This window comes from Cotesia typhae, unplaced genomic scaffold (assembly GCF_013202065.1).
Source record: "Cotesia typhae breed Kobodo isofemale line unplaced genomic scaffold, CoteBio_Ctyphae contig_9, whole genome shotgun sequence".
In the NCBI taxonomy this organism is placed as follows: Eukaryota; Metazoa; Arthropoda; class Insecta; order Hymenoptera; family Braconidae; genus Cotesia; species Cotesia typhae.
This window is the reverse complement of record NW_027423770.1, coordinates 742,974-770,957: the sequence shown is the minus strand read 5'-3', so window position 1 is coordinate 770,957 and position 27,984 is coordinate 742,974. Positions and strand designations below refer to the sequence as shown.

Genomic DNA, 27,984 nt, shown 5'->3' with positions numbered 1-27,984 from the left:
GAGCATTTAAATTCGCGCTAAACTAACAGGTGGTGTCACCTGCAGAGCAATGCCTGGCATCACACCACTGACCTTGCTAGACATGACATAGGTTTGTAGGTTTGTTTACATGAGTAATATCCATAATATTTAACCTTTAAGCATATGCATAGACTATATAATATGAAAGGTTCTATAATAGAAACATATAAACTTTTAAGTGCGCAAAAAATTTCATTTCAGATGTAATGTTTCATATACTGTTTAAATACTCAAAGATTTTCCAAGACACTTGGTGAACAAAATTTTTTTAGTTACCTGAAGCAATATGTTGAGTTTAAGAATATTCAAATGTAGTAAAATTCATAACAAGTGGTATGTTCAAAATGTTTCAAATTTGTCAATAAATATAATAAAAAGAAATAAGAGTAGAATCCAAGCATGGCAAATACATGCCTATGGAAATTTAGATGAAATTAATCTATCAACTATTCGGATGCCAATTATTTCCAAACCTTCAGAAGTACTTGTAAAAGTTGAAGCTTCCAGTGTTAATCCAATTGACATTTCGATTATTGGTAGGTAAACAAAGATTTACTATAGGTTGCTAGACACCTTAACAAATTTCTCACCAAACATGAGCTCTTAATTTTAATAGGAAGATCCTCTGCATCACAGTTTTTAATTTTTTTCTCAATCCAATAGAAAAAAATTCATACCTGGTCATTAATTGATTATGCAGAAAAATGTTTTTGAACAATTTTGTAGGAAATTTAATGCTCTACAAAAAAAGTATCTGATATTTTTTTCATAAATCTCACCATACGAATGATATTGAAGATTCAAGTTTTATCATTTTAAGACAAATGCCATTTTTGTTTATGAATTTTATAACTCGACAGTACATGACTACTATAAAATGCGCACTACGAATTTTTGTAGGAAATCAACTGCTTCAACTGAAAAATAGCATCTTATGTTTTAGCGATTAAATTAAGCGTTCAAAAGATATTTATCTTTAAACGTTCATGTGTACTGATTTGAAGAGTTTTTGATTAAATATTCGAACAATTTCGATTTACTTTATAAGTTTTGAGAGAATTTTAGTTTCTGTCAACTGAGAAACTTCAAAATATTTTTCAAGTTCTTTTCATGTGTAAGTATCTTTTGTCTTTAAAAAAAAAAAAAAATTGTACATTATTTAACCCTTACTTAATTATTTATTAATAAAAAAAAACAACGTTTTCATTATTAGTATATGATAATATGTTTCAGTTTTATCTAACCCTTGTGGAAAAATTTCTCTGAAATAACTGAAAAATTTTTAATAAGTACGAATAATAGTTCATAAAGTTTTTTATTTTCTTAAAACGTCCAAAAAAGTCTTATTAAGTCAGAAAAACTTTTCATTCGACTTAGAAAGTCAGATTGTCCACAAGATTTGGGACTCTACCAGAAGAGTCATTAAAACTTCTTGTAGGAATCCTTATGGAAATAATTCTCTGGAAAATCTCTTAAAAAGTTAAATTTCCCCTGTAATTTGGGATTTTCTCAAAGGGTTATTAAGGTGCAGTTTTTCAATCCAGGATAAAAGTATTATTATTATTACCGGTATATTTATATATATATATAGATATATTTTATCATTGGATAAAATTTTATCCTGGATTGAAAAACTGGCCCTAAGAGTTGATAAACTTATTCAGTTTTACAGTAAAAAAAAGAGAATATTTCGTTTTAAAAATTTACTTATCAGAATTGGAGTAAATTGAAAATTAAACTATAAAAAATTATTAATGCATGTTTTGTAAAGATTTTTTTAAAAATAATGTATTCATTAAAAAATTACTTTGATGACCATCGAATCGCCTATACTTGAGTAAGTCAAAACATTAATGCTTACAGTAGAGTAAGCAAATAGTACAGTACCCGACATGTTATCGGAAGGTTCTAGGTTCGAGTCCCAGTCCGAGCTATCCGAATTTTTTCTCGCATATTCTATAAATTCTTTTTAAGAAAAACTTTTCCAATTACTTTCTCAATCCCTTCCTCCCCCCATTGTCTTGTTACGTGAATGTTGGAATGCTTCATTATATCTGTATATATATATATATATATATATATATATATATATATATATATATATATATATATATATATAAGAGATTCCTATCTATATAGTCACTCATCACGATATCTCGGGAACCATCAGACCTAGAAACTTGAAATTTGGTAGGAATATTCCTTTCGCCGAGTAGAGGTCAGCTAAGAACGGATTTTACGGAATTCCACCCACAAGGGGGGTTACGGGGGCGTTAACAATGAAAAATTCCCGTTTTTAAACTATAGCTCCTATCGACACCAAATTTGGTAGGAATCTTCTGTAGGAGATGTAGAAATAGTCTATGAATGAATTTCACGATATTTCACCCCCCCCCCATGGGGGTTGCGGGGGTGGCTTTTAACAATGAAAATTTTTAATTTTCAAGCTAAAGGTCCTATCGACTCCAAATTTGGTAGAAATCTCCTGTAAGAGATGTAGAAATAATCTATGAATGAATTTTACGATACCTCACCCCCATAAGAGGTTGCGGGGGTGGCTGTTAACAATGAAAATTTTTAATTTTCAAGCTATAACTCCCATCGACTTCAAATTTAGTAGGGATATTACTTTTACCATGTAGAGGTCAGCTAAGAACAAATTTTCAGAAATTCCATCCCCAAAGGAACTTGCGGGAGCGTTAACAATGAAAAATATAGGAGCTGTTCTATAGGTAGATTGACTCATCATGATATCTCTGGAACTAAAAGACCTAGAGACTTGAAATTTCGTAGGAATATTACTTTTACCATGTAGAGGTCAGCTAAGAACGAATTTTAAGAAATTTCTCCCCCAAAGGGGTTTGCGGGGGCGTTAAGAATGAAAAATTCCCGTTTTTAAACTATTAATCCTATTGACTCCAAATTTGGTAGGAATCTTTCGTAAGAGATGTTGAAATTATCTATGAACAAATTTCACGATATCTCACCCCCATAAAGGGTTGCGGGGGTGGCTATTAACAATGAAAATTTTTAATTTTCAAGCTATAACTCCCATCGTTCTCAAATTTGGTAGGAATCTTCTATAAGTGATTTCAAAATGATGTAAGAGCGAATTTTATAACAACCTACTCTCAAAATGGATTGCAGGGGTGGGTGTTAACAATTAAGATTTTTAATTTCCAAGCTATAGCTTCTACAGGTTTTAAATGTGGTAAGAATCTTTTGTATGTGATGTAGGAATGCTATAAGAGCGGATTTTATGATAGCCTACTTATAATATAGATTGCGGGGGTAGGTGTTAACAATTAAGATTTTTAATATCCGAGCTTTAGCTCCTGCAAACCTTGAATTTGAAAATACTTTTGATCTACCCACCTCCTCCTACACATCTACCTCATAATTCTTACGCATTTAACATGTCGCGATATCAATTGTTGCCCAGAAATTATCCTTGAGGCAATAATTTTTTCTATTGACTCAAGAAAATTTATTTGTTTAAAATGGTGTTCTCGGTTAAAAATATTTTAATAATTTCAAGGTTACATATTTTTCAGCGTATTAATAACAAAATAAATTCACATATGATGTTAAATTCAGCTAGAAATAGCTTTTCTCGAATTCTGACTTCAAAAGGGATTACGCGTGCGTTAACAATGAAAATCTCTTATTTTTAAACAATAGTTTTTATGGCCTCAAACTTTTGTTGGAACTTTTTGTTTACAATGTAGAAATCATTTCAAATAGGATCGTACGAAATTCCTCCCCTACATAGGAGTGCGGGAGTGATGTTTGTCAAAAATTCACATTGTTCCTATAGATATAAAATTTAATAGAATCTCAGGAGAAACAAAAATCACAGGGATAGCCTCCAAGGACAACCAATTAAAATTTTTTTCTTTTTTAATAATTATATTTTCTTACAACAATCGTCTCTTTAGCAGCGGATAAAAAGTCATCATTATAAGGTTTCTAAAATTTTACTTCATATGTAACTATTGAGTCAACGGACTAAGAGATTAACATACATTTTATTTTTATTGATCATTAATCGATGAATTGTTGTTATTACGGAGAAAATTTTAATTAACAACAAAATTCGCTGGACTTTGACCTAGGCAGATTTTAACTTCACTTATGAGACCTACAATATAACTTTAACTGAAATTTCCAATGCTCATTTAAAATTTTTTTCGTTGTATGAATTGTTATTCATTTTTTCAAGAAAGCCACGGGAATGTTATATTAATTGCACATGGAAAGTTACAATACATATTAGCTAGAAGGATCACGTGGATAAAAGGTAAATGTTACTCCGATGGAATTTGGAATCTCTAAGTCAATATAACATTCCAATCAAATTTCAAATTTAAATCTATAAATACAATTCTGTAAACGCCCAGCAGAGCGGGCGGGTAACAGCTAGTATATATATATAGGAGACTTTCTATAAATATAGTCACTCATCACGATATCTCTGGAACTATAAGACCTAGAGACTTGAAATTTCGCAAGAATATTCATTTTGCCGAGTAGAGGTCAGCTAAGAACGGATTTCACAAAATTCCACCCACAAGGGGGGTTGCGGGGGCGTTAACAATGAAAAATTTCCGTTTTTAAACTATAACTTCTATCGACTCCAAATTTGGTAGGCATCTTCTATAAGAGATGTAGAAATAATCTATAAACGAATTTTACGATATCTCACCTGACAGAGGGTTGCGGGGGTAGGTATTAACAATCAAAATTTTTAGTTTATAAGCTATAACTCTTACAGACTCCAAATTTTGTAGGAATTTTCTGTAAGTGATGAAAAAATAATTTATGAACGAATTTTACGATATTCTAGCCCAAAGAGGATTGCGGGGGCGTTAATAATGAAAAATTCCCGTTTTTAAGCTATAGCTTCTATCGACTCTAAATTTGGTAGGAATCTTCTGTAAGAGATGTAGAAAAAGTCTATGGGAAAATTTTACGATAGCTCATGTCACAGGGGTTTACGAAGGTGGGTGTTAACATTAAAAATTTTTTATTTCCAAGTTATAGCTCCTATAGACTCCAAATTCTCATTTCAAATTTTTTTCTTCGAGTCAATTATTATTCATTTTTGAAAAAAGCCACGCAAACATTATAATGATTGCACATTGAAAATTACAATGAATATTAGCTGGAATAATTACATGGATAAAAGGTATATGCTAATTCGATGAAATTTAGAATTTGTGAAAGTCAAAACAATACTCTAATTAACTTTCAAGTTTGAATCTAAAAATACAATTTTATAAAATGCCCAGCGAAGCGGGCGGGTAACAGCTAGTATATATATAAGCGAAATACCACTCACTCACTCATCACGGGATCTCCGAAACTATTCGCCCGATTGACTTGAAATTTAGCATAATTACTCCATTCGTGATGTAGACGCTCACTAAGAACGGATTTTACGCAATTCCTAGCCAAAATGGATTTTTTGTCTACCATCACGTATGCTACCCCCTCCTCTCCCTCTCATTCTTCCTCTTCTTTCCATCTCATTCTTCCCCTCCCCTCCCGTGCCTTTTTCCCCCTTCCCTATATCTCTCTCTCTTTTTTTTTAGAAAATGTTATTTTGATTCGCCAATCTAAGAAACCCATCAAGTGGCACCCATCAATTAGAGAACTCACCCCCCCCCCGCAACCACCCACGCTAATCAACCGTTGCCATGGTTACCGTTGCAATGGTTACCGTTGTAATGTTTACTCTTGCAATGGATACCGTTGCCATGGTTACCGTTGCTATAACAACTGTTAAAATAAATAAATTGTAATAACAAATTCGGTTGTAAACTAAATTCAGAGGAATGATTAGAATAAAAGTAGAAAGTTACTAAATATTAATATTCTATACAATTATTATTCAACAGTATTATTCTATACAATGTTAGGCAAATATATCGATTTTTATCGATTGATCGTTGGGACAGTAGGAATTCATAATCATACTTTTTTTAAGAAAGAATAGCTAAATCATTAATAACTGAAATAGCTAATATGTATTGGAATGATCATGAAGGATGAACTCCAGTATATCATAAAACAGATAAATATAACATAAATATTAATGTTGATATTGTCAAGAGGAAGCGTGGGGTGCTTTTTTAGATATTCTAAAAATTATAATCACTCTACTCATATCTATCGATAGAATATTTATATCTATTGACCAGTGTGGCCAGAACGTGCTCTTTTCTTACCCCCACTTTGTAGGATACTCTCATCTGATTACATTGAAAGCGGTACAAAGTGGGGTTAAAAAATTCGCACGATCTGGCCACACTGCTATTGACCCATGCACCCTACGCTTTTTTTAAAATAAAATACATTTTTTTTTATTTACACTATTATTAATGACATTGATTGAAATTTTTAACACTATTCTTAATTTAAATTTACCAAAACTTATTTTCTATTTTTTTAGTTCGGTTTTCTATAAAAAGCGTGTTTTTTAGTTTTTTTAAACTATTATTTATTTTTGTAGTAACTTCAAAATTTTTTATAAGATCAATTTTGTTGTTTCAAATTTTTATAGAGCTTAAAAAACTACATCGATCGCCACCAACCGCGTGAAAATCGGTTGATTCATTCAAAAGTTATAGCAGTTAGTAAATTAAAAAAATGGTGTTTTATCAAACTTTTATCAGACTTCTAGGCTCGAAGAGCTCAAAATTACATGAAAATTATGTTTTGAGCTTTTTAAGTTCAAAAACGTAATTAGCGCAATTTTGAGCGCTTAATTACGAAAGTAGCGGGGAGTTGCAAAGATAGCCTTCAGGGTCACCCGTTTTCCTAATTTTTTTATTTACACTATTATTAATTTACATTTATTGAAATTTTTAACACTATTCTTAATCTAAATTTATTAAAACTTATTTTCTATTTTTTTAGTTCGGTTTTCTATAAAAAACTTATTTTTTGGTTTTTTTTAACTATTTTTTATTTTCTACTTTTTAATTTGGTTTATTTGTAATAGCTTGTTTTTTTTTCTTAAGTTTTTTCAAACTATTATATGCTTTGTTTAATAAAAAATTATCTTTGGTGTTCGAAAATTTGTTAATATTAGATAAATTGGCTAAAGATAATGGTTGGAAATTGAAATTTCTGCCTTATCGACTATAGATGAAAATTATATAAATTAACAAAAATCTTATTTTGCAAATTGAAAAATGGAATAATTTGATCAAATTAGTGTATTGTCATCGGTCCTCGGGATATCTGGCCGTTTAAAGTGGGTCAAAATCGCGCCCAAAAAAGTCGGTTACAAACAAACATACAAACATACAAACATACAAACATACAAGTGAAGCTAATAAAAAGCGTGTAAAAATGTTTGTTCGTAAACTTTTCTATATCCCGTATACCGCAATATATAAGAGCGTTCAAAACTCCAACTTTGAAATTAAATATCTCTGAAACTAGATGATCAAAAGTTTTTCAAATTGCGCCAATCGATGCAGAGTTATATGAACATTAATCTGCCAAAATTGTAAAAAAATCCCAAGAAAACGACTCTGGCGAGGGTACTACCTTAAATCATGGTTTAATTTTATTTTAAATATTGAGAAGAAAACTCACATAATACTTATATTGATGACACAAAATGAAATTTGTATGTAATGTATAAATTGAATTGAAATTTTTCGATTATTTAATCAAAACCCTTAAAATCAGTATACATGAAAGTTTGGTAATGAATATCTTTTGAACGCTTAATTAAATCACCAAAACATAGGATGCCACTTTTATAGTTAATTTCCTACAAAAATCTGTTCTGTGCATTTTATAATCTCTACTAACATTATAAATGTGATCGTAAGTTTGTTTGTTACGCTTTTACGTAAAAACTACTCAACTGACCATCATAAAATTTCCCTCTTTAAAATTTCCAATAGGATCCCATCAAAAGCGACAAAAGCCCCTTAGAAACCCATAAATTTTATTAGTTTTTAAGTGGCTTTTGTCGCTTTTGATGGGATGTTATTGGAGCTTTTCAACAGGGTTTGTACACATATTCTTGGAGGTATTACAAGTAACATAGGATACTTTTTATTATTAAAAAAAAAATTATATCTTACAAAAGACAAAAACATTGTTTGTCAAAAAATTAAAATCACATTGATTCAGCTCTATTAAAATGTAATGATCTTTGATATTTATCAAAGAACTCCAACTCGTGGGAAGCCGCGGGTAAAAGCTAGTATATTATAAAATAATGATTGTAGTCATTTATTGTCGAGTTTTAAAATTCAAAAACAAAAATGACATTTGTCTTAAAATAATCAAACTTAAATCTTCAATATCATTCAAAAGGTGAGGTTTACGGAAAAAATATTGGATACCTTTTTTATAGAGCATTTAATTTCCTACAAAATTATTTAGATAACATTTTTCTGTGTAATCAATTAACGATCAGGCATGAATTTTTTTCTATTGGACTGAAAAAAAAATAAAAAACTGCGATGCGGAGGATCTTCCTATAAAAATTAAGAGGTCATACTTGGTGAGAACTTTTTCAAAATGTCTAACCCATATATATATATATATATATATATATATATATATATATATACAGGGTGTCTCAGAAGTCGTGAGCCACCGGACAGGGTGTGGTAGAAAATTGGATTCTGAATAGAAAAGTCCTTTACCATTTTTCGATCAGACCCATAGAAAAATTACTACAAATTTATGAAAATAGACCAATGAGGAGCGCGGTTTAGCGGCAGAACGGTAGGCGCAAGAGCGAGCAAGTGGAAGCGCGACAGGCAATGAGTGCGCGCTCGCTTGCACACGTGTGATATCATTGCTCAGTTATAGCGGGATGCCCGCATGCAATAATAATGGTCAATGATACTCCTGTAAATAAAAAAATTAATATTAGAAAAATCATCCCATAGACAGCCCCATAAAATAAAAAATGTGCGATTTTTTGATAATTAAAACTCAAATTTTCGGTGTCACCGAAAAATGAAAAAAAAAAAGCCAACAGTCATATTCAATGATACCCCTGTAATTAAAAAAAAAAAAAAGAAAAGTTATAAAAGTACCCCATACACTCTGAGATACAGCCCCATAAAGCCAAAAATTTGCGATTATTTAATGATGAAATTCAAATGATCAGTGTGCACTTGAAGTTAAAAAAAAAAAGCAATAAAAATAATCAGTGACACTACTGTAGACCAAAAAAATTGAAAAAAAATAAAAAACTACCCCATAGACAGGGAGATACAGCCCCGTAAAGCCGAAAATTCGCGATTATTTAGTAATGAAATTCAAATGATCAGAGTGCACTTGAAGTGAAAAAAAAAAGCAATAAAAATAATCAGTGACACTACAGTAGGTGAAGAAAATTTTTAAAAATAAAAAACTACCCCATAGACAGGGAGATACAGTCCCATAAAGCCAAAAATTGTGCGATATTTCAATAATTAAAATAGAAATTTTCGACGACTACTCAAAATTTCAAATAAAAATCTAGGACTAATAGTTAACTATACCCATAACAATCAGAAAAAAATTAAAAATTACAAAAACCACCCCATAGACACTAAGATACAGCCTAATAAAGCCGAGTATTTCGGGATTATTTAACATAAAAATTAAAATATTCACAGTGCATTCGAAATAGAAAAAAACCAATCAAAATTATCAGTGGTACTTTTGACCATCAGACAAATTTAAAAAATTGTAAAAACACCCCATAGATACCGAAATATGACTTGATAACGCACAAAAATCGGGATTGCTTAGAAATTAAAATTCAAATTATTGGTGCCCATTGAAAATCAACAAAAGAAACCTTTTGTACTTATCGATTAAACTCCTGTGTATCGAAAAAATTATTATTTAAAAACCACCCCGCAAACTCCGAATTATGATCCCATTAAGCTGAAAATTTCTGATTTTTAGTAATTAAAATGCTACTTCTCGGTGTCCGTTGAAAATAAATGAAAAGTATGAAAACTCATTTTCAGATATACTCTTGTAAGCAAAAAAAAATAAGATTTGAAAAAACACCCCATTAACGGCGAGATAGGACCCCCATATAAGTCCGCTAATTTGTGATTTGTTAGTAATTGAAATTGAAATTCTTGGTGTCCATTTAACAACAACAAGAGAAACCTATTGTACTTTTAAATTACACCCTTAAAAACATAAAAAAACTTAACTCTTGAAAATCCACCGCATAGACACTAACAAACATCCAAATAAAGCCAACAATTCGCGATTTTTCAATAATTAAAATTCAAATTTTCATATGACACCGAAAATTTCGATATCAATCCACAAAAAATCGATAAATCGCGGCTTTATGGAGGCGTATCTTGGGGTCTATGGGGTGAATTCTTGAATTTTGATATTTTCATTTATTAAAAAGAGTAAATTGGAAAGTGGAATGAGTTTATGCTCTTTATTTTAAGTGGACACCGAGAATTTCAATTTAAGTCAATTAAAAATCGACAAATAGCGACTGTATGGGGATGTATCTCGGTGTCTGTGGGGTGGATTCTAAAATTTTGATTTATTATTTTATAACAGAGATAACATTAAAAAGTACAATAATTTTCTTTTACTTATTTTAAGTAGACACCGAAAATTTCAATTTAAATCAATAAAAAATCGAACAATTGTGGCATTGTGGGGTTGCCTCTCGGTGTTTATGGGGTGGATTCCAAAATTTTGATTTTTTAATTCATAAAAAAGGTTAAACTGGAAAGAAAGATAATTTTCTTTGAGTTATTCCGAGTTGACACCGAGAATTTCAACTTAACTTCACAAATAATGGAGAAATCGCAGCTTTATGGGGGTGTATCTCAGTGTCTATGAGGTGGACTCCATAATTTTGATATTTTTATGTATGACTGACGTTAAATTGAATAGAAGGATTATTTTCTTTTTGTTATTTTCAGTGGACACCGAGAATTTCATTGAAAGTAAATTAAACATCGACTTATCGCCAGTTTATGGGTGTATCTCGGTGTTTATAGGGTGGATTCCATAATTTTGATATCTTTGTGTATGACCGAGGTTACATTAGATAGGAAGATTATTGTAATTCTGTTATTTTAAGTGGACACCGAGAATTTCAATTTACGTCAAATAAAAATCGACAAATCGCGAGTGTATGGTGTTTTTTTCAAATCTTATTTTTTTTTTGCTTACAAGAGTATATCTGAAAATGAGTTTTCATACTTTTCATTTATTTTCAACGGACACCGAGAAGTAGCATTTTAATTACTAAAAAATCAGAAATTTTCAGCTTAATGGGATCATAATTCGGAGTTTGCGGGGTGGTTTTTTAAATAATAATTTTTTCGATACACAGGAGTTTAATCGATAAGTACAAAAGGTTTCTTTTGTTGATTTTCAATGGGCACCAATAATTTGAATTTTAATTTCTAAGCAATCCCGATTTTTGTGCGTTATCAAGTCATATTTCGGTATCTATGGGGTGTTTTTACAATTTTTAAATTTGTCTGATGGTCAAAAGTACCACTGATAATTTTGATTGGTATTTTTTTCTATTTCGAATGCACTGTGAATATTTTAATTTTTATGTTAAATAATCCCGAAATACTCGGCTTTATTAGGCTGTATCTTAGTGTCTATGGGGTGGTTTTTGTAATTTTTAATTTTTTCTGATTGTTATGGGTATAGTTAACTATTAGTCCTAGATTTTTATTTGAAATTTTGAGTAGTCGTCGAAAATTTCTATTTTAATTATTGAAATATCGCACAATTTTTGGCTTTATGGGACTGTATCTCCCTGTCTATGGGGTAGTTTTTTATTTTTAAAAATTTTCTTCACCTACTGTAGTGTCACTGATTATTTTTATTGCTTTTTTTTTTCACTTCAAGTGCACTCTGATCATTTGAATTTCATTATTAAATAATCGCGAATTTTCGGCTTTACGGGGCTGTATCTCAGAGTGTATGGGGTACTTTTATAACTTTTCTTTTTTTTTTTTAATTACAGGGGTATCATTGAATATGACTGTTGGCTTTTTTTTTTTTCATTTTTCGGTGACACCGAAAATTTGAGTTTTAATTATCAAAAAATCGCACATTTTTTATTTTATGGGGCTGTCTATGGGATGATTTTTCTAATATTAATTTTTTTATTTACAGGAGTATCATTGACCATTATTATTGCATGCGGGCATCCCGCTATAACTGAGCAATGATATCACACGTGTGCAAGCGAGCGCGCACTCATTGCCTGTCGCGCTTCCACTTGCTCGCTCTTGCGCCTACCGTTCTGCCGCTAAACCGCGCTCCTCATTGGTCTATTTTCATAAATTTGTAGTAATTTTTCTATGGGTCTGATCGAAAAATGGTAAAGGACTTTTCTATTCAGAATCCAATTTTCTACCACACCCTGTCCGGTGGCTCACGACTTCTGAGACACCCTGTATATATATATATATATATATATATATATATATATATATATATATATATATATATATATATATATATAAGGGTTTTCCATTTTGAGGTGACTTTTTTTTTTAACAAAAAACCAGGCTGAAAACTTGCAGGAAGGTGAGAGATGAAGCCTGTTCAATGCGGAGCTCTTAATATTAATATTTAGAGGTGCCTGTCTCTAATTTTCCATTTCCCATTAAATGACATAGGAAAAAAATATTTTTTTTTCAGTGAAATTTCTTTATCAGCGTTGGAAAACAATTTACTGTCACATTTGTCGGTTACGCGTCACATTATTCCTTTACGTGCCGTCTTTTTCTTGTCCCTACCACGATTGATTCGAAGAGTACTTTCTCCAGCGGAGGGGTGCCTCAACTTAGTCCGAAGTAATACTTTCGAAAACGTCGAATTTCTATGAATCTGCAGTCTCTGTAACGACCGAAATTATAAATGGAACATTCGTTGAACGTTATGTTTGATACAAAATATTTTTTTTAAACGTGTGATGTATCAAATAGTTGATTTGGGAAAACGTGATGTATGAAGAATATTCGCTGTTAAGAACGTTATATTTCTGCAATGTAAAACTAATAAAAGCGTAAATAATATGATATGTAATGTTTCAATAACGCGAAAGATTCTAAGCGTGAGGTTTCATCAAAATAACGTTTTAAAAAAAAAAGCAATTGACATTATCGACTGAAAAAAAAGTTCCAGTTGATATAGTAGATTTGACATGATAACAAAAAATAAAATCTCAAGAAGTGCAAATTATTATAAATTAAAAACGAATATTTTAATTTCAAAGTAAATCTATTGCTATAGATGGTATTATTTAAAAAAGAAAAAAGAAAAATACTTTTTTAAATTTATTTATGAAAATTATGTTGATTACAATTATAGTTTCAATTGTTAAATTAATAAAAAATAATTTCCATTCCTTGGAAGACAGCCATCCTATAATAATGAGCAGCTGGTTCCAGAAGAATATCTGTAATAATAATATAAAAAATTTATAAATTTATAAATGCACATCACAAAATTTTTCTTTTTCATAAAATGGATTTTTCTAATTTTATTCAATCTAGTTATGAAAGCTTTGACGCGAATTTCTCGTTTTCTGTAGTGTTAATCGAAATTCACCTGTAACAGTTTTGCTTTTCTGTACAATTGGCCCCTAATCAATTAATAAACAAACCAAGAATTAACAACAAACCAGAATAATTATTAGGGCGCCACCAGGTTTATTATCACGGTTCCTGGAACCGGTCCAGAGCTGAGAAAACTTATCTTAGGGTAGAGAGAGTGGAGGAAGGTGCTGTTGAATAATGAAAATTTAATTAACAATCTGACCAGTATTTATTATCAATAAAAAATAACAAATTTAACAATTTTAGCGCTCACTCACTCACACTATAATTAACTTATTATCTAACGAAGCGCAGAAATAACTGCGAATAAACGATATTTACAAACGAACCTTTCCAAACGACGATACGATGACTAGTTGGGCTTTTTCTAACAAATGGTCTCCCACACCTATTCCCAACCTAATGGGCCTTTTCTAACAAACGGTATCCCACATCTATCCTAAAACTAAGCTTAAAATTATAAGTCCACCGGACTATCAAAACTGACCAAACTATACTTTACACATTTTTAACTTAATCTTAAATTCACCGGATTACCAAGACTTAACACTATTAACACTCTCTATCACACATTACCCGTACAAATCTTCACACTCATAATCCACACTTGGCTAAATTGATTTCTAATTATTAATTCAAAATTTGTTAATAATTAAATTGACTTAAAATTTCTTAATTAAATTATTCAATCATTAGTTATTAATTAAACAATATTTTCCAATTAATAAACAAATTCCAAGATAACTCTGAATTGAATATTTTCAATTTACAATTCTAATTTCCGATTTCTGATTAAAAATTCATAACTAATTTATTGTCGTGGTCTTCATAATGCAACAATAAATAGTTCATTACAAGAGGTCTTCGTATCTTGAATTAATAGATTAAAATATGACGATAGAGGTCTTAATAATCTGCTATAGTATTTGTCCTTTCCGGGATTTTACAAAATTATTTTCCGATGAATTAATTTAATCTCAATAACAATTTTAGTATTTAAGTTCAAAAATTATTAATTTAAAATTAACGACGAAAGTTAATTAATCAATTATAATCAAATTCCTAGTAAGATTTCTCAACACAAAATAACCAAAATTCCTGGACTTAATGTCCACACTGATAATTATTAATTTTCGGTAATTAAAGTAATTTTAAATTGTCTAAAATTGTACGAACTTTAGTTCAAACTAATTAATTAATACGCAACAAAATATTTTGCAATATAAAATAAATTCCATTAAATATTTCTAATATAAATTTCAACAAAATTCTATATAAAATTATCATTCACAAAAAATCGACAAAAGTCGACGTACTCAAAATTAGGCGCTAGAACATTCGCTAGTTTGACTGTTTTGACCTTGGGTACTTGGATTTACTGCGACGTAAAATTTTACTGACGTTTGACCAAAAATCTATTAGAAAACACTTGTCGTTTTTGTTCAAGCATAAAAATTAATCATTCATTTTACCGAATTAATTGATTATAAAATTATAATAATTAATAAAACGATTTCAGACATTAATTGAATTAAATTGATTAATTTCAATTGATTAAAATTTCTCACTCGAATGTTAAAAGAATTTATACCTCAAGGTTGACTGAATGACCCTCGGGTATAAATCCCCATGAAAATCACTCAGTTCGAACTAACCCTAGCGGTTTCAACGCCACGGTTATAATATGGCCAATTCACGGTTAAACAGCAGTCAAACATTAGTCTATAGGAAGTGATTTGACGGTCTTTATCAGGTATCATTGTGAATAATTTTGAATGTTGACTTATCGACTGAAGATCCGAGAAATACCTTTTTCTACGGGTGAACTCACGGTGATTTTACCGACATTTGACCATTAATTCACCCGTATAGAACTAGCATAAAACTAGCTCATTACGGTCGATTCACCGTCTCATTATAGGAATCCGATGTAACAAAATAAGTTAATTCACCCAAAATAATCAGTATTAAGCTCGTAAAATATTCGCGTATATGATAATATTGAAAAAAAAAAATCAGTGTAAAATCACATCGCCCAGACCGGGAATCGAACTCGGATCATCTGATCGAACGTCAGGAGATTTTCCTGTAGTGCTATACCAAACGTGAATCAAAAATGTCTGAATCACGATCTATTTTACGGATACTTGATATTAAAACATTTTTACCTGCTCAGGTTGGCCCCTAATCAATTTTATAAATAACTAAACAAAACTAACAACAATAAAAATTATCAGGGCGCCACCAAGATTATTAATCACGGTTCCTGGAACCGGTCCAGAGCTGAGAAAACTTATCTTAGGGTAGAAAGAGTGGAGGAACGTGCTGTCGAATAATAAAAATTTAATTAACAAAATTGATCAATATTTATTAACAATAAAAGAAAAAAAACTTAACAGAGTTGGCTTAAAATTAGTTAACAAATTTCACTCACACACACACTAACCACACTTAACAATATCTTAATCTCGACGAGCCCCTCCCGGCGTCTACCCGTCGATTTCTAACTTATTCTCAACGAGCCCCTCTCGGCGTCTACTCGTTGATTTCTAACGTATTCTCAACGAGCCCCTCCCGGCGTCTACCCGTTGATTTCTAACACGTGCCCCTCCCGGCGTCTACCCGATTTCTAACTACTGTCACCTGCACAGAGACGAATCATATACTAGGGTCGTTAACTCGGCTCACAGGAGTAACAGCCCAGCGACGAAACATAGACCTAGATACTCCTTCAGCTTATACACACTTTACTACAGAACAACAGCCCAGCGACAAAACATAGACCTAGATGTCCTGCAGCACACTCTCATAACCCGCTCCAGCTACAGCAGTAACGGCCCAGCGACGAAACATAGACCTAATCACTCTGCAACTCACACATAACCCACACTTGTCTCACACTCACACTACCAACTTGACTCTAACTTGATTTTTATTTTATAAATTTTATTTTAATAAAAATTGACTGTAACTAATTTTAATTAAATATTTTAAATGAAATTATTCAATCATTAGTAAATTAATAAAACGACAAACAATATTCAATTTATAACCAATTCTCAATTCCAATTGTTAATTTTAATTCCGTTAAAATATTAGATGGATTAAAATTCCTCAGTAACTTATAATCATGGTCTTAACAATATACAATAACTATTTAAAACAAAAGGTCTTAGTACCTTTAATTAACTTTTGATAATTAAATAAATCACAATATAAAATTCTCAATCACGTTCAAAATTATTAACATAAGTTAATTAATTAATTCTGACTAAGTTTTTACTGTGATATTTTTGACTCAAATAACTGATTCCTTGGACTTAATGTCCACGCCGATAATTATCAATTTCAGTAATTTTAATTTAACTACTTCACGGACTTAATCCCCAAAATTACTAAATTTCCTCACGACATAAAATAATTTTACGATATAAATTAATTTCGATAATTTTCCACTATATATTATTTTCAATAATTAATTCTTAATAAAATATTATTAATAATTTTCTACTCGTTTTATCAATTATAAAAAATTCGGCACAGGTCGAAATATTCAATTTTTATTGCTAGAACATTCGCTAGCTGTTTTGCTTGACCTTGGGTATTGGAATTTACTGCGACACCAAAAATTGACGCTTGACTAAAATTCCACGAATATAAATTTGTCGATTTTTTTCAATGACAAAAATCTATCAATTTTACTACGTTAATTGTTATAAAAATTACAACAATAAAATTAACGAAATTTTCGGATGTTAATTTATTAATTGATAATTTTTAGTTATTAAAATTTTCCCGCAAGGTCGATTGAGTGATCCTCGGGTATAAACCCCCATGAAAATCACTAAATCCAAAACTAGCAAATGTTTCACTATTAATCTATTGAATTAATCGTCGATTAAACGATCCATTTGATAAAATAGGAGAAGTAACTGGATATTGGGTAAACCGCGGTCCACTTCTTTCCCACAGAGTAATAATTGATACCTTGACGAACGAAACGATGATCTAACTCACTCGTCGAGGATGAAGTCCTAGTTGTAGTTGGCTTCCTTCGTCTCGTCACTACTCCGGGGATCGGTCCTTCTTGATTTCGTGGCACTCAGTCTGGCGGTCACACTACTTCTCCCTTTTCCACTGCACGGCTCACCTATTTTAACCCAAACTCACTCCCTCCTATTCTCCCTTTAGGCCCGAAGATCGAGACGCGCCAGTGCTATGTCGAATAATTATCGATATCCGGTGACTTATCGATTAAGGGTAATTTTACCCTGTTACAATGTTGTTTTGATAATTATTTCCGTTTCACGAACTCTAAACAATAACTCATTCTCCGAATTTGTCACCCAAAATGAATGCATTAAATTTTATTAACTATAAAGAAATCTTTCTTTAATTTCATGAGTTTATGTTAAATTTAAGATTTCATGAAAAAAAAAATTTTGAAATTTTACAAAAATTTATAAAAAGTGTTTTTTTGGATAATGTAAAAAATTGTAGTGACTGAATCTTTTTTCAAATTATTTTTTTTAACTATTTACTTGTATTTTATTTGCCTTATATATTATTTTATGGAATTTTTTTATAATTACAACTCAAACTTATATTCACTCAGCCGTTTATAAAATTTCTACTTTACCGTCACTATCTTCTTTACCGCCATTTGACCTTAAATTCACCCACAGATTACCGTGGATTCACCGACGAAATACTCTTTATTCACCGAATTTTTAGCAGTCTTTCACTGTTGTACTTATGTCTGAAGACAATCAAAGGATCGGGAAGTCATGGTGTTACGTTCTGGATTTTCCGAGCTTCAATAATTATTTCCAGGCCGGCCGCGTTAGCTGATCGATAGATCCCCAGTGGGCCGCACAGATAATGTCTCGTACCATGATTTTTATTTATAAGATTATTATTAATTTTTACTGATTGAAACAGGATGGAACAGCTAGTAAGCGCTCCCCCTATAGAAATATTAGGAAATAGGGTGAAACGCTAAGAAGCGCTCGCCCCTATTAGAAGTAATTAGTCAAGATTAACATTGTAACATAAAAATTTAATGATAATAAAAAGGTTAGATAGAAGCCGGTGGACAAGGTCCGAGCTCGAAGAGCTCTCCCGGTCGACTGACTTAGTTAATTATTTAATTACACAAATGATCAGTAGCAGCCATTGTTGGGTTCAGGTTACATCTCGGGAACGTCGTCGAGGCCCGGATCCCATGCTGACGTAGGTACATTAATGTTTCGCGGGCCGCGATGACTTCTTATCGTCTAAAATTTCCGTTGTCGCGTTGCCAATTCAGCAACGAAGCAACGAATCTCCTTTGGAATGTAATTCTGAGAAAATCATTTAATAATTTTACAATAAATTATCGGTTTACAGTTCAAATTTTTGCCAGAACGTCACAATGGCTATCGAATAAAAAAAAAATGAAGAAAATTTTGGACAATGTTTACTTTATGAACCATGCAATCACCGTTAGAATAATTCACAACTTGACTTATTTTTCACCGTCAAACGACGGTTGTTCGACCATCAATAGACTTTCTTTCATCGGTAAAGTGAATTTATGATGAATTCACCGTCGTTTGGCCGTAGTTTGACCGTCACCACGAATCCGCTAGGGAACGAATATTATCAAATCTTGGTTAAATAATAATACAAATTGTCGATTAAATGATCAAATTAATAAATTAAAAGGAGAAGTAACCGAGTATTAGGTAAACCGCGGTGCACTTCTTTCCCACAGAGTAATTATTGATACCTTGACATATAAAACGATGATCTAACTCACTGCTTGAGGATGAGGTACTAGTTGTAGTTGGCTTCCTTCGTCTCGTCACTACTCCAGGGATCAGTCCTTTTTGATTTTCCGTAGCACTCTGTCTGGCGGTCACACTACTTCTATTTTTTTCACTGCACAGCTCATCTATAATAACCCAAAACTACCCCCTCCTATTCTCTCTTCAAGATCGAGACGCTGCATCAAATAATCGTCGATATCCGGCGACTTATCGATTCAAGGTAATTTTACCCTGTTACAACTTCTAAACACGAATATTCTTAAACTGTAAGTAGCTTTTGCCATCCACCTTGCATGGTGCATAGCACCAGGATGCTCAAATTGAATTGTCTGATTTGGAATATCATCGAGAAATACTAACGACGATACCAAGAGTTCCTTATAATCATCCCGTGGATGAGAAATTTTGGATCAACTCCTCCTTGTTAACTACGCGACGAATTTATTTTAATTAATAAGAATAATTTGATTGCAATTTAATTAATGAATTTGACAACTATATCAAAACTCAATAAATGACTTAAACGATAAGACAGCATACGTCGCGGTTCCTTGAAATTACGTCTTCCTCGGTGGGTAGGCCTTCCATGAAACTCCAAAATAGAATTCGGACTGGTCTTCGCTATAGAAGGTTCACACACAACAGAATAAATTTTGAATGCTAACCAGTAGCTCACAGACCAAAGATTAATTGTTGCAACGCTCGACTGACTAGGGCGAGACTCCAAGCTCCCCACTCCGAGACCCAAGACCACCACTCCGGACTGACAACGCCGCAAGTGCCTAAAAATCAAACTGACGAAGGCCGGTACACAAGGTTTCTTCACGAGCACGAGTATATCCAAAATGTACTGTTACAACATAGTATAATTCTCATAAAAAATAAACGTTTTCGAGTTTTTGAAACTATTTTCAACAATTAAATTTTTTTAACATCCAGTTATTTTGTTTACTTAATTATTGACAAAGAATAAAAATAATAAGAACAAATCAATATACCTGTGTTAACAGCTGCTGTATCAAAGCACATGGCTTTGATGTGAGAACCAACTTTTCACTTGTTTAAGGTAGTGATGATTGCTGAGGTCTGACTTTCTGCATCACCTTTAACCATTTTCGGGACGCCGAGAAATTGTTCAACACCTGAAACAGATAATGGAATCGGAAGCCTGTCTACAGATTTTAGTCCAATAATATCCTTGAAATTTTTCCATCCCAATGTAGAACATAACGGTCATCAATATCAAATAATTATTTTTTAACCCCTCAGCAATATTTTTTCTAAAATAAATACGGCTTCGATGAACTGTCCGATGACTAAAATTATAGTCGGCAACATTGACTCCAATACTCGCTAATGTACTAGCAATGACAAAAGTAGCATATCTGCTACCAACGTTTGCTTTGTCTAGAGCAACGCAAAGATCTTAAATCACCATATCCCTATGATATATTTATGTCAGGCAGTACTACAGTTAACTAGAAGGCGCCATCTGTTTCAGACTTATGAAACTTACAATTAATAACAATAATCAACATAAGTAATCATTTTATTGTTAATTAATAAATATTGCGAACATGAATTGAAATGAAAACTATCCTATCTCTCAAGTTGAAACAAAACACACATTTAAAAGAAAAAATAACTAAAATCGGTTAAGTAGTTTAGGAGTCCATCGCGGACAAACATCGTGACAAGAGCTTTATATATATTAAGATTATATTGAATTATATAGATTTCCATAGAAAAAAAAAAACCATCATGCGCGGGAACCGAACCTAGGACCTGATGCTTGAAAGACTAATTCTTTACCTGTTTACCTATGAGACTTACTTGAATAACAGGACTTTTAACAACTACAAGTAATGCAAATCGTATGCATGATCGATGCGTAATGAACAAAATTTTTTATTTTGTTTGTTAATTATTAATTATCAATATACACTGATAGAAAGTTATTGACTATTAATAAATTAATTTATTCGAAGACAATTATTTAATTGGTTAAATTTTAATAAATCCTCTAAATTAAAATACATGAAAGTTTTGAAGTTAACAACTTAAAAGTTATTCAAGGTGTACAAATGCCTAAATGTAATTTAGAAGAAACTAATCATAATGAACAAGCTCGAGAGTTACAAATTTATTCGTTGTTGGGAAATTCAATTAATTATGAAGCCCACAAAAATGATCGCTTTTTGATTATATCCGAAGGTTTTCTTGATGAGAACTTGAATATTTGTGCTCGAACAAATATTAAAAACGAACACATGTAATGACACATAGTTATATATAAATTATATGTAATTATATATAGTTATACATAAATTTTATATAATTCTATATAATCTTAAAAACAAATATATGTAAAGACATAGTTATATATAAATTATTTATAATCTTAAAAACGAACATATGTAATGACATATAGTTATATATGAATTACATAAAATCATTTATAGATTATATATGGTTCTATAGAATTATATATAATTTTTTTTACCCGGGTATTTATAAAAAGAAGCTGATACAACAACGAAATCTTAACTTATATTTTTGTAAGAAACTTAATCCCAATGTTATGTTATTGACTGAGCCGATAATAATTTATCAAATCGATCGCATAGTAATTCATTATAACGTGATTGGCGATCAGTTTTTACAATATAAACTATGTTTCAAAATTTCCATGGAATAATGAATTGATAATTCTGTGAAACTTTCAAATTTTAAATTCATTCAACTCGGGTCATGATTTTCTTACAGTAATTGAAATAAAGAAGAAACAAATTTACTATGTGAGTATTTTTTCTTTTAGCTTTATGAAAATATTAGCGTATCAGAACCAGTTTTGCTTATAAAAATAATTTTTACGATAGTAATAAATTAATTTCTATCAGTTTTATACTTGAATAGTCGAAAGTTTATACATTTAGAAGTTTACGTTTGAATATCTTTAGAGCAGCTATCTATATGATAAAAGTGTAAAAGATCTTTTTTGTAGAGCGTTGAATCCATTCCAAGAATATGCTACGGGCTTATTTATATAAGGTGCAAATTCCAAGTTATATAAATTAAAAAAAAATTTTTTTTCCTATGTCATTTAAATGGGAAATAGAAAATTAGAGACAGGCACCTTTAAATATTAATATTAAGAGCTCCACTTTGAACACGCGTCTTCTCCCACCTTCCTGCAAGTTTTCAGCCTGTTTTTTTGTTGAAAAAAAAAGTTACCTCAAAATGGCACACCCTGACATATATATATATATATTGAGTATGTGTTTGTGTGAGGTTCTAACTTCTATTGTACTTTAATTAGGTGGCTATGGTTCTAAAGTACTAAATCTTATGAGAAAAATAAGAAAAATGGATAGAGAGATCGAGTTTCCATTAACCATGGGACGGGACTTTTCAGGTGTTATAATTGCAAAGGGTCATAATGTTGGAGAAAAATTAAGACTTGGTGATGAAGTTTGGGGTGTCGTACCTGTTGAACAACAAGGATGTCATGCTACTCATGTCATTGTTGACAATAATCTCGTAAAATCGAAAAATCGTAATTAAAAATGGAATCTGAGATAGTAAAGCAGTTTTTTTTTTTTTTTTTTTTTTTTTTTTTTTCAGGTAAACCCAAAACCACCAAATTTATCATATATTGAAGCGGCATCAATTTTGTATGCTGGTCTAACTGCATGGTCAGCATTATGGTTGACAGGTGGTTTATTTTACAAAACGTTAGGATCCAATAAATATAATCGAAAAGTTCTGATATTAGGTGGTTCTGGTGGAGTTGGATCTGCTGCCATTCAAATGGCAAAAAAGTGGAATCTAAAGGTAGATTTTCTTTTATTTAATTATGAACGATAAATAATAAAGTAATTGCTTAGTGTCGCGGTCACCTGGTTTACCAGTCAATAAAATGAAAAAATTTATTTATGGACAATTTTTTTTTTTTTAACTTCACGCTAAGAAAATCGAGAAGGTATTGGTTTAACTCCGTTTTGCAAAAATCGTTTTTATCAGATCTCGACGTTTTAAGGTCACAGGAAGCCTCCCTGACTATTCCCGCGAGGTTGTCACTATGTCTATCTGTCTGTCTGTCTGCATGTATGCGCGCGCGCGCGTGTGTGTGTGTGTGTGTGTGTGTGTGTGTGTGTGTGTGTGTGTGTGTGTGTGTGTGTGTGTGTGTGTGTGTGTAAACCGCTTATAACTTTTGAACGACTTGACCGATTTTATCGCGGTTGGAGCCATTTGAAAGAGTTTGACTAAGCTTAGATTTTGAATACAATTTGCACCGATTCGGACCAGTAGATTTTAAGAAATCTCAAAAAAACCACGAAAAAAATTTTTTTGAAATATGTTTTTTTTGGAATAACTTTTAAACGGCTCAAATCCGAAATTATTATTATTGCTCCGAAATTCTTCGTTCGATCAATTCAAACTTAAAGATTATTTATGAGGCTTGAAAAACTGCGTCGAATGCCTCCAACCGCGTAAAAATCGGTTCATTCATCCAAAAGTTAGTGCGGTTTAAAAATTCAAAAAATAATTTTTTTAAACTTTTACCAAACTATTGAGGCAAAGGTTTAAGCCCCGACGGTTATTAGAATAGTTCCAACACCAACCGTCGGAGGTCGCTCCGGTAGCCGAACTGTAATGGCATGGGTTTTCTCTGTGGTTTCACCATCGCCACTATTCCAACAACCGATCGAAAGGGGTGAGGAATAGGGTAAATGCAGTACAGAAAGCACAAATCGGTCCACAACCGCATGGACAATAATAAAGATATGTGCAAGAATTATGAAAGTGAAAATAGATATGTGATTATAAAGAAAAAGACGTTGATAATGTGTGTGTCATAATTTGAATGCAGGAAAGAAACTCGAACGAAGGAAAGAATTTGAATGATGTAGTGAGATGGATGCACTGGGGTCCAATGAGTACAGTGTACCCATAAAAAAGACGGCAGCACAGTCACTGAGCGACGGCTGCCATCAACTCGGCTTTGTATAAATATGTTCAATATATACAAGTAAAAAGTGGATTATTATTATTTGTCTATCTGTTGGTGTATTTACCCTAGTCTTATTGCAGACCAAGCATGATGGTAACTTTTAAAAATTCTTGTACCCTTATCACTACGCTATTTTCATTAAAAATTTTTACAATTTTTGAATTTCAACATTCAAATGACTATTTCTGATTTCTCCAAAATATTTATCTTTCCAGGTCATTTCTACATGTAGCACGGACGCTGTTGATCAATTAAAAAAATTAGGTGCTGACATCGTTATTAACTATAAAGATCAGAATGCCAACCAATTAGTTATAAATGAAGGAATGTAAGTTGTAAATGACTTAATTTTTAGTCTTAGGTCAAAAAGATCGATAAACAAAACGCAACTATTCTTTTTTGCTTCTTTTAATAATTGATTACAATCGACTAAATATTAATTTATTAATATTTGCTTTGATTTTATTTCATTCAAAATTTATTGGCCATGATTGATAGTTTCAATATGTTTTGTTCATTAAGCTACGACATCATCCTGGACTGTTCTAATCAGGGTATAGAGAAAATCAGTTCAAAGAAATATCGTTTTAAGAGTTATATTACTTTAAATTCCTTGTTACTCAAGAACATTGATCATTATGGATTGATTGGAGGAACTATGAATAATATTGCAGACTTACTCAAATATAATATTCCAAACAAAAAAGATGGAAGCTGTGTGAAATGGGGATTTTTCATTCCATCAACGATTGGATTGAATGCCTTACAAAAATTAGTTGAAAATGAACAGGTAGTTTTTCTTTTAATTATCTATAAAAATTATGATAGAAAGTCCACAACTTTCATTTTTTTTTTTAATTTTTGCAGTTAAAGCCAGTTATTGAAGAAGTATATACCTTTGACAAATTACCTGAAGCTTATAAAAGAGTCGCAAAAGGTAATTTAAGAGGTAAAGTGGTTATTGACATGAAAGCCTAATGAAAAATTTGTTGTTAAACGAACATATAATTTAATACATTAAATTTCGCTATTAAATTTAATTGCAATTTTTTTGCTATAAATTGGTTTTGTTATCTTAAAATTCCTCCAGAAAATCCAACTTTTTCACGAACCTCGAGCCAGCATTTATCAGCTAATGGCAATGCTCTTAACGATCCATTTTTTAAAACACTATTTACATAGTCAGGTGCACTCATCAATCGAATATATTCTTGACGTATAGGTGTTAATTTTTCAATAATTACATCAGTGACTAGTGATTTGTATTGAACTGTATTTAATCCTTGAGCTTCTTTACAAATCACTTCCGGTGATTTATCTAACATTTGTGAATGAATCAGTACTAAATTTGAAACACCGGGTCGTGAAGAAGGCTCATAAGTGATTTCTGATGTAAAATCTGTAACCGCTTTTTTTATTGTTTTCCTGATTATTTCTGGTTCATCAATTAATCTAATGAGGCTTTTTTTTTCATTATCCGATTTTGACATTTTTTTTGAGGGATCTTTTAATGACTTAACACTTCCACTTGACTCTGAAATATCATTATTGTATTATTAAAAACATATTCTAATTTTAGTCATAAATCAAAATTAATAATACTCGAGTGAAATATTTTACCATTTATTAATGGATTAGGCACAGGAAATGTATCTCCATACTTCCCATTAAAAAAATGAACTAAATGTTGAGCTAAATGAAGATGTTGTAATTGATCTTTTCCGACAGGTACATCTGTAGCTCTAAAAAATAGTTTAAGCATTAGTTTATAACCGTGTTTTTTTTATTAATTTTTTTTTTTTTTTCTATAAACTATGTTACTAACTTGTAGAGTAAAATATCTGCTGACTGCAAAACAGGATAAATATATAAACCCACAGGTATATTTTTTAATGTTTCGCTTTTCTCTTTGAATTGTGGCAAAAGAGCAAGTTTTTTCATTGTTAACATGCATCCTAAAGTCCAAGCTAATTCTGTGTGTCTCGATACAGTTGATTGTTGAAAAATAATACTTTTCTGTGGATCAATGCCACAAGCTAAAAGCGTCGCTGCCATTTGATATATGTTTTTTCTCAACTCTTCATGATCCTAAATAAATGCTTGTCATGAATTTATCAGTAACTTCATTGAATTGTTAAGAATAAAAAAATAAAATAGTACATGTGGCAAAGTGATGGCATGGAGATCTACTATACTCCAAAGTGGACATTCAGCTTCACCTTGTAATTTAACCCATTCCTTAATTGCTCCTAAATAATTACCTAAATGTATTGAACCAGTAGGTTGTATACCCGAAAATATTCTTTTGGTATAAATTGGTTTTTTCTGGAAACACATTTATTAATTGTTTTATCATTTATTGAAGAGAAACTTCTTTATCGACATATTTGAGAAACTTTATAGCAATGTAAAAAAAAAATCGTCACGATTTTCGGTTACGCGCCATGTTTTTTTTTAATTTTTTATTTTTTTATTATTATTAAAATTTAGTATAGAAACGTAAACAATAAATCTAGTAAGCATTATCAATTCTTATAACAATTCAGAACACAAATTAAATAATAATTTAAAAATAAAACAACGGTAATAATTATTTTTAAATTGATATTTTTTCACAAATCACAATAATTTCATGAATTAAAATATTTGAAGTAAAATATAAATATTGTAGTACCTATTATATTTATGTATCTTTTTATTGAGTTCAAAATTTTTCAATACATACTCAATTATTTTGTTTATCGAACCTAGTAATTCTATCCATATTTTTTTTAATTTTCATTATAGACCATTTTAACAATTTTCTGGAATCTTATTGAAAACAAAATCTAGTTTCGTACTACAATATTTGTCTTTTAATTCATGTAATTAAAAATATTTTTGAATAAATATTAATTAAAAAGATATTATCACTAGGTTAAACAATAAATAATTAACTATTTTATAAGAAATATATATTTTAAACAAATAATTGAAATATTTTACAATTATCGATTGTAAACTATTGATACTTTGCAACTTCAAAATTAGTTGATTCAGAAAAATCTTCAATAATATTGAATTAAATTTATATGATAATTAATGATTTTGTATTTATACGGTATAGCTAAATTTTTATTATAATAAAACCTTTTTGATTGATTTTAACATTTTTCTTCGATCATTTTTGAATTTGTTTTTCTTAAAAATTTTTTTTATTACATGCAAAAAAAAAGTAAAACTTCTGACACGTGTACATAAGTACTCACACCATTTTTTAATATACTTAGATTTTAATTTTTTTACTTTACCTTTGTACTACATAAACGAGAAAATATTATTTTTACATTAAATACATTGATAATTAATTTCACATTATTCTTTATTGCGAATGACATTATCGTTTAATAAATATAAATAAATTTAATTAAAATTTTTAATTCCCTCACGAGGGACCGAACTAGAATCACACTCTTGCCGACAAAGTGTTATTATTATTGTTGTTGTTATTTTTATTATTATTATTATTATTATTTAATAGGCACTGAGA

At 30.8% G+C, this 27,984-nt stretch overlaps 2 protein-coding genes across 2 annotated transcripts; one reads left to right on the top strand and one right to left on the bottom strand.

Annotated features, from left to right (window-relative positions):
* Window positions 1–173: 173 nt before the first annotated feature.
* Window positions 174–25,516, top strand: LOC141533479 (NAD(P)H oxidoreductase RTN4IP1, mitochondrial). The gene is made up of 6 exons (XM_074252389.1): window positions 174–557; window positions 22,761–22,981; window positions 23,066–23,275; window positions 24,671–24,783; window positions 24,978–25,245; window positions 25,323–25,516. The coding sequence occupies exons 1-6, from the start codon at window positions 308–310 to the stop codon at window positions 25,431–25,433; spliced, it is 1,173 nt and encodes a 390-aa protein (XP_074108490.1). The 5' UTR covers window positions 174–307; the 3' UTR covers window positions 25,434–25,516.
* On the bottom strand, window positions 25,513–27,984 carry Trprs-m (Tryptophanyl-tRNA synthetase, mitochondrial). The gene is made up of 5 exons (XM_074252392.1): window positions 27,746–27,984; window positions 26,616–26,780; window positions 26,281–26,543; window positions 26,076–26,197; window positions 25,513–25,989 (listed from the first exon to the last, which is right to left on the bottom strand). The coding sequence occupies exons 1-5, from the start codon at window positions 27,830–27,832 to the stop codon at window positions 25,526–25,528; spliced, it is 1,101 nt and encodes a 366-aa protein (XP_074108493.1). The 5' UTR covers window positions 27,833–27,984; the 3' UTR covers window positions 25,513–25,525.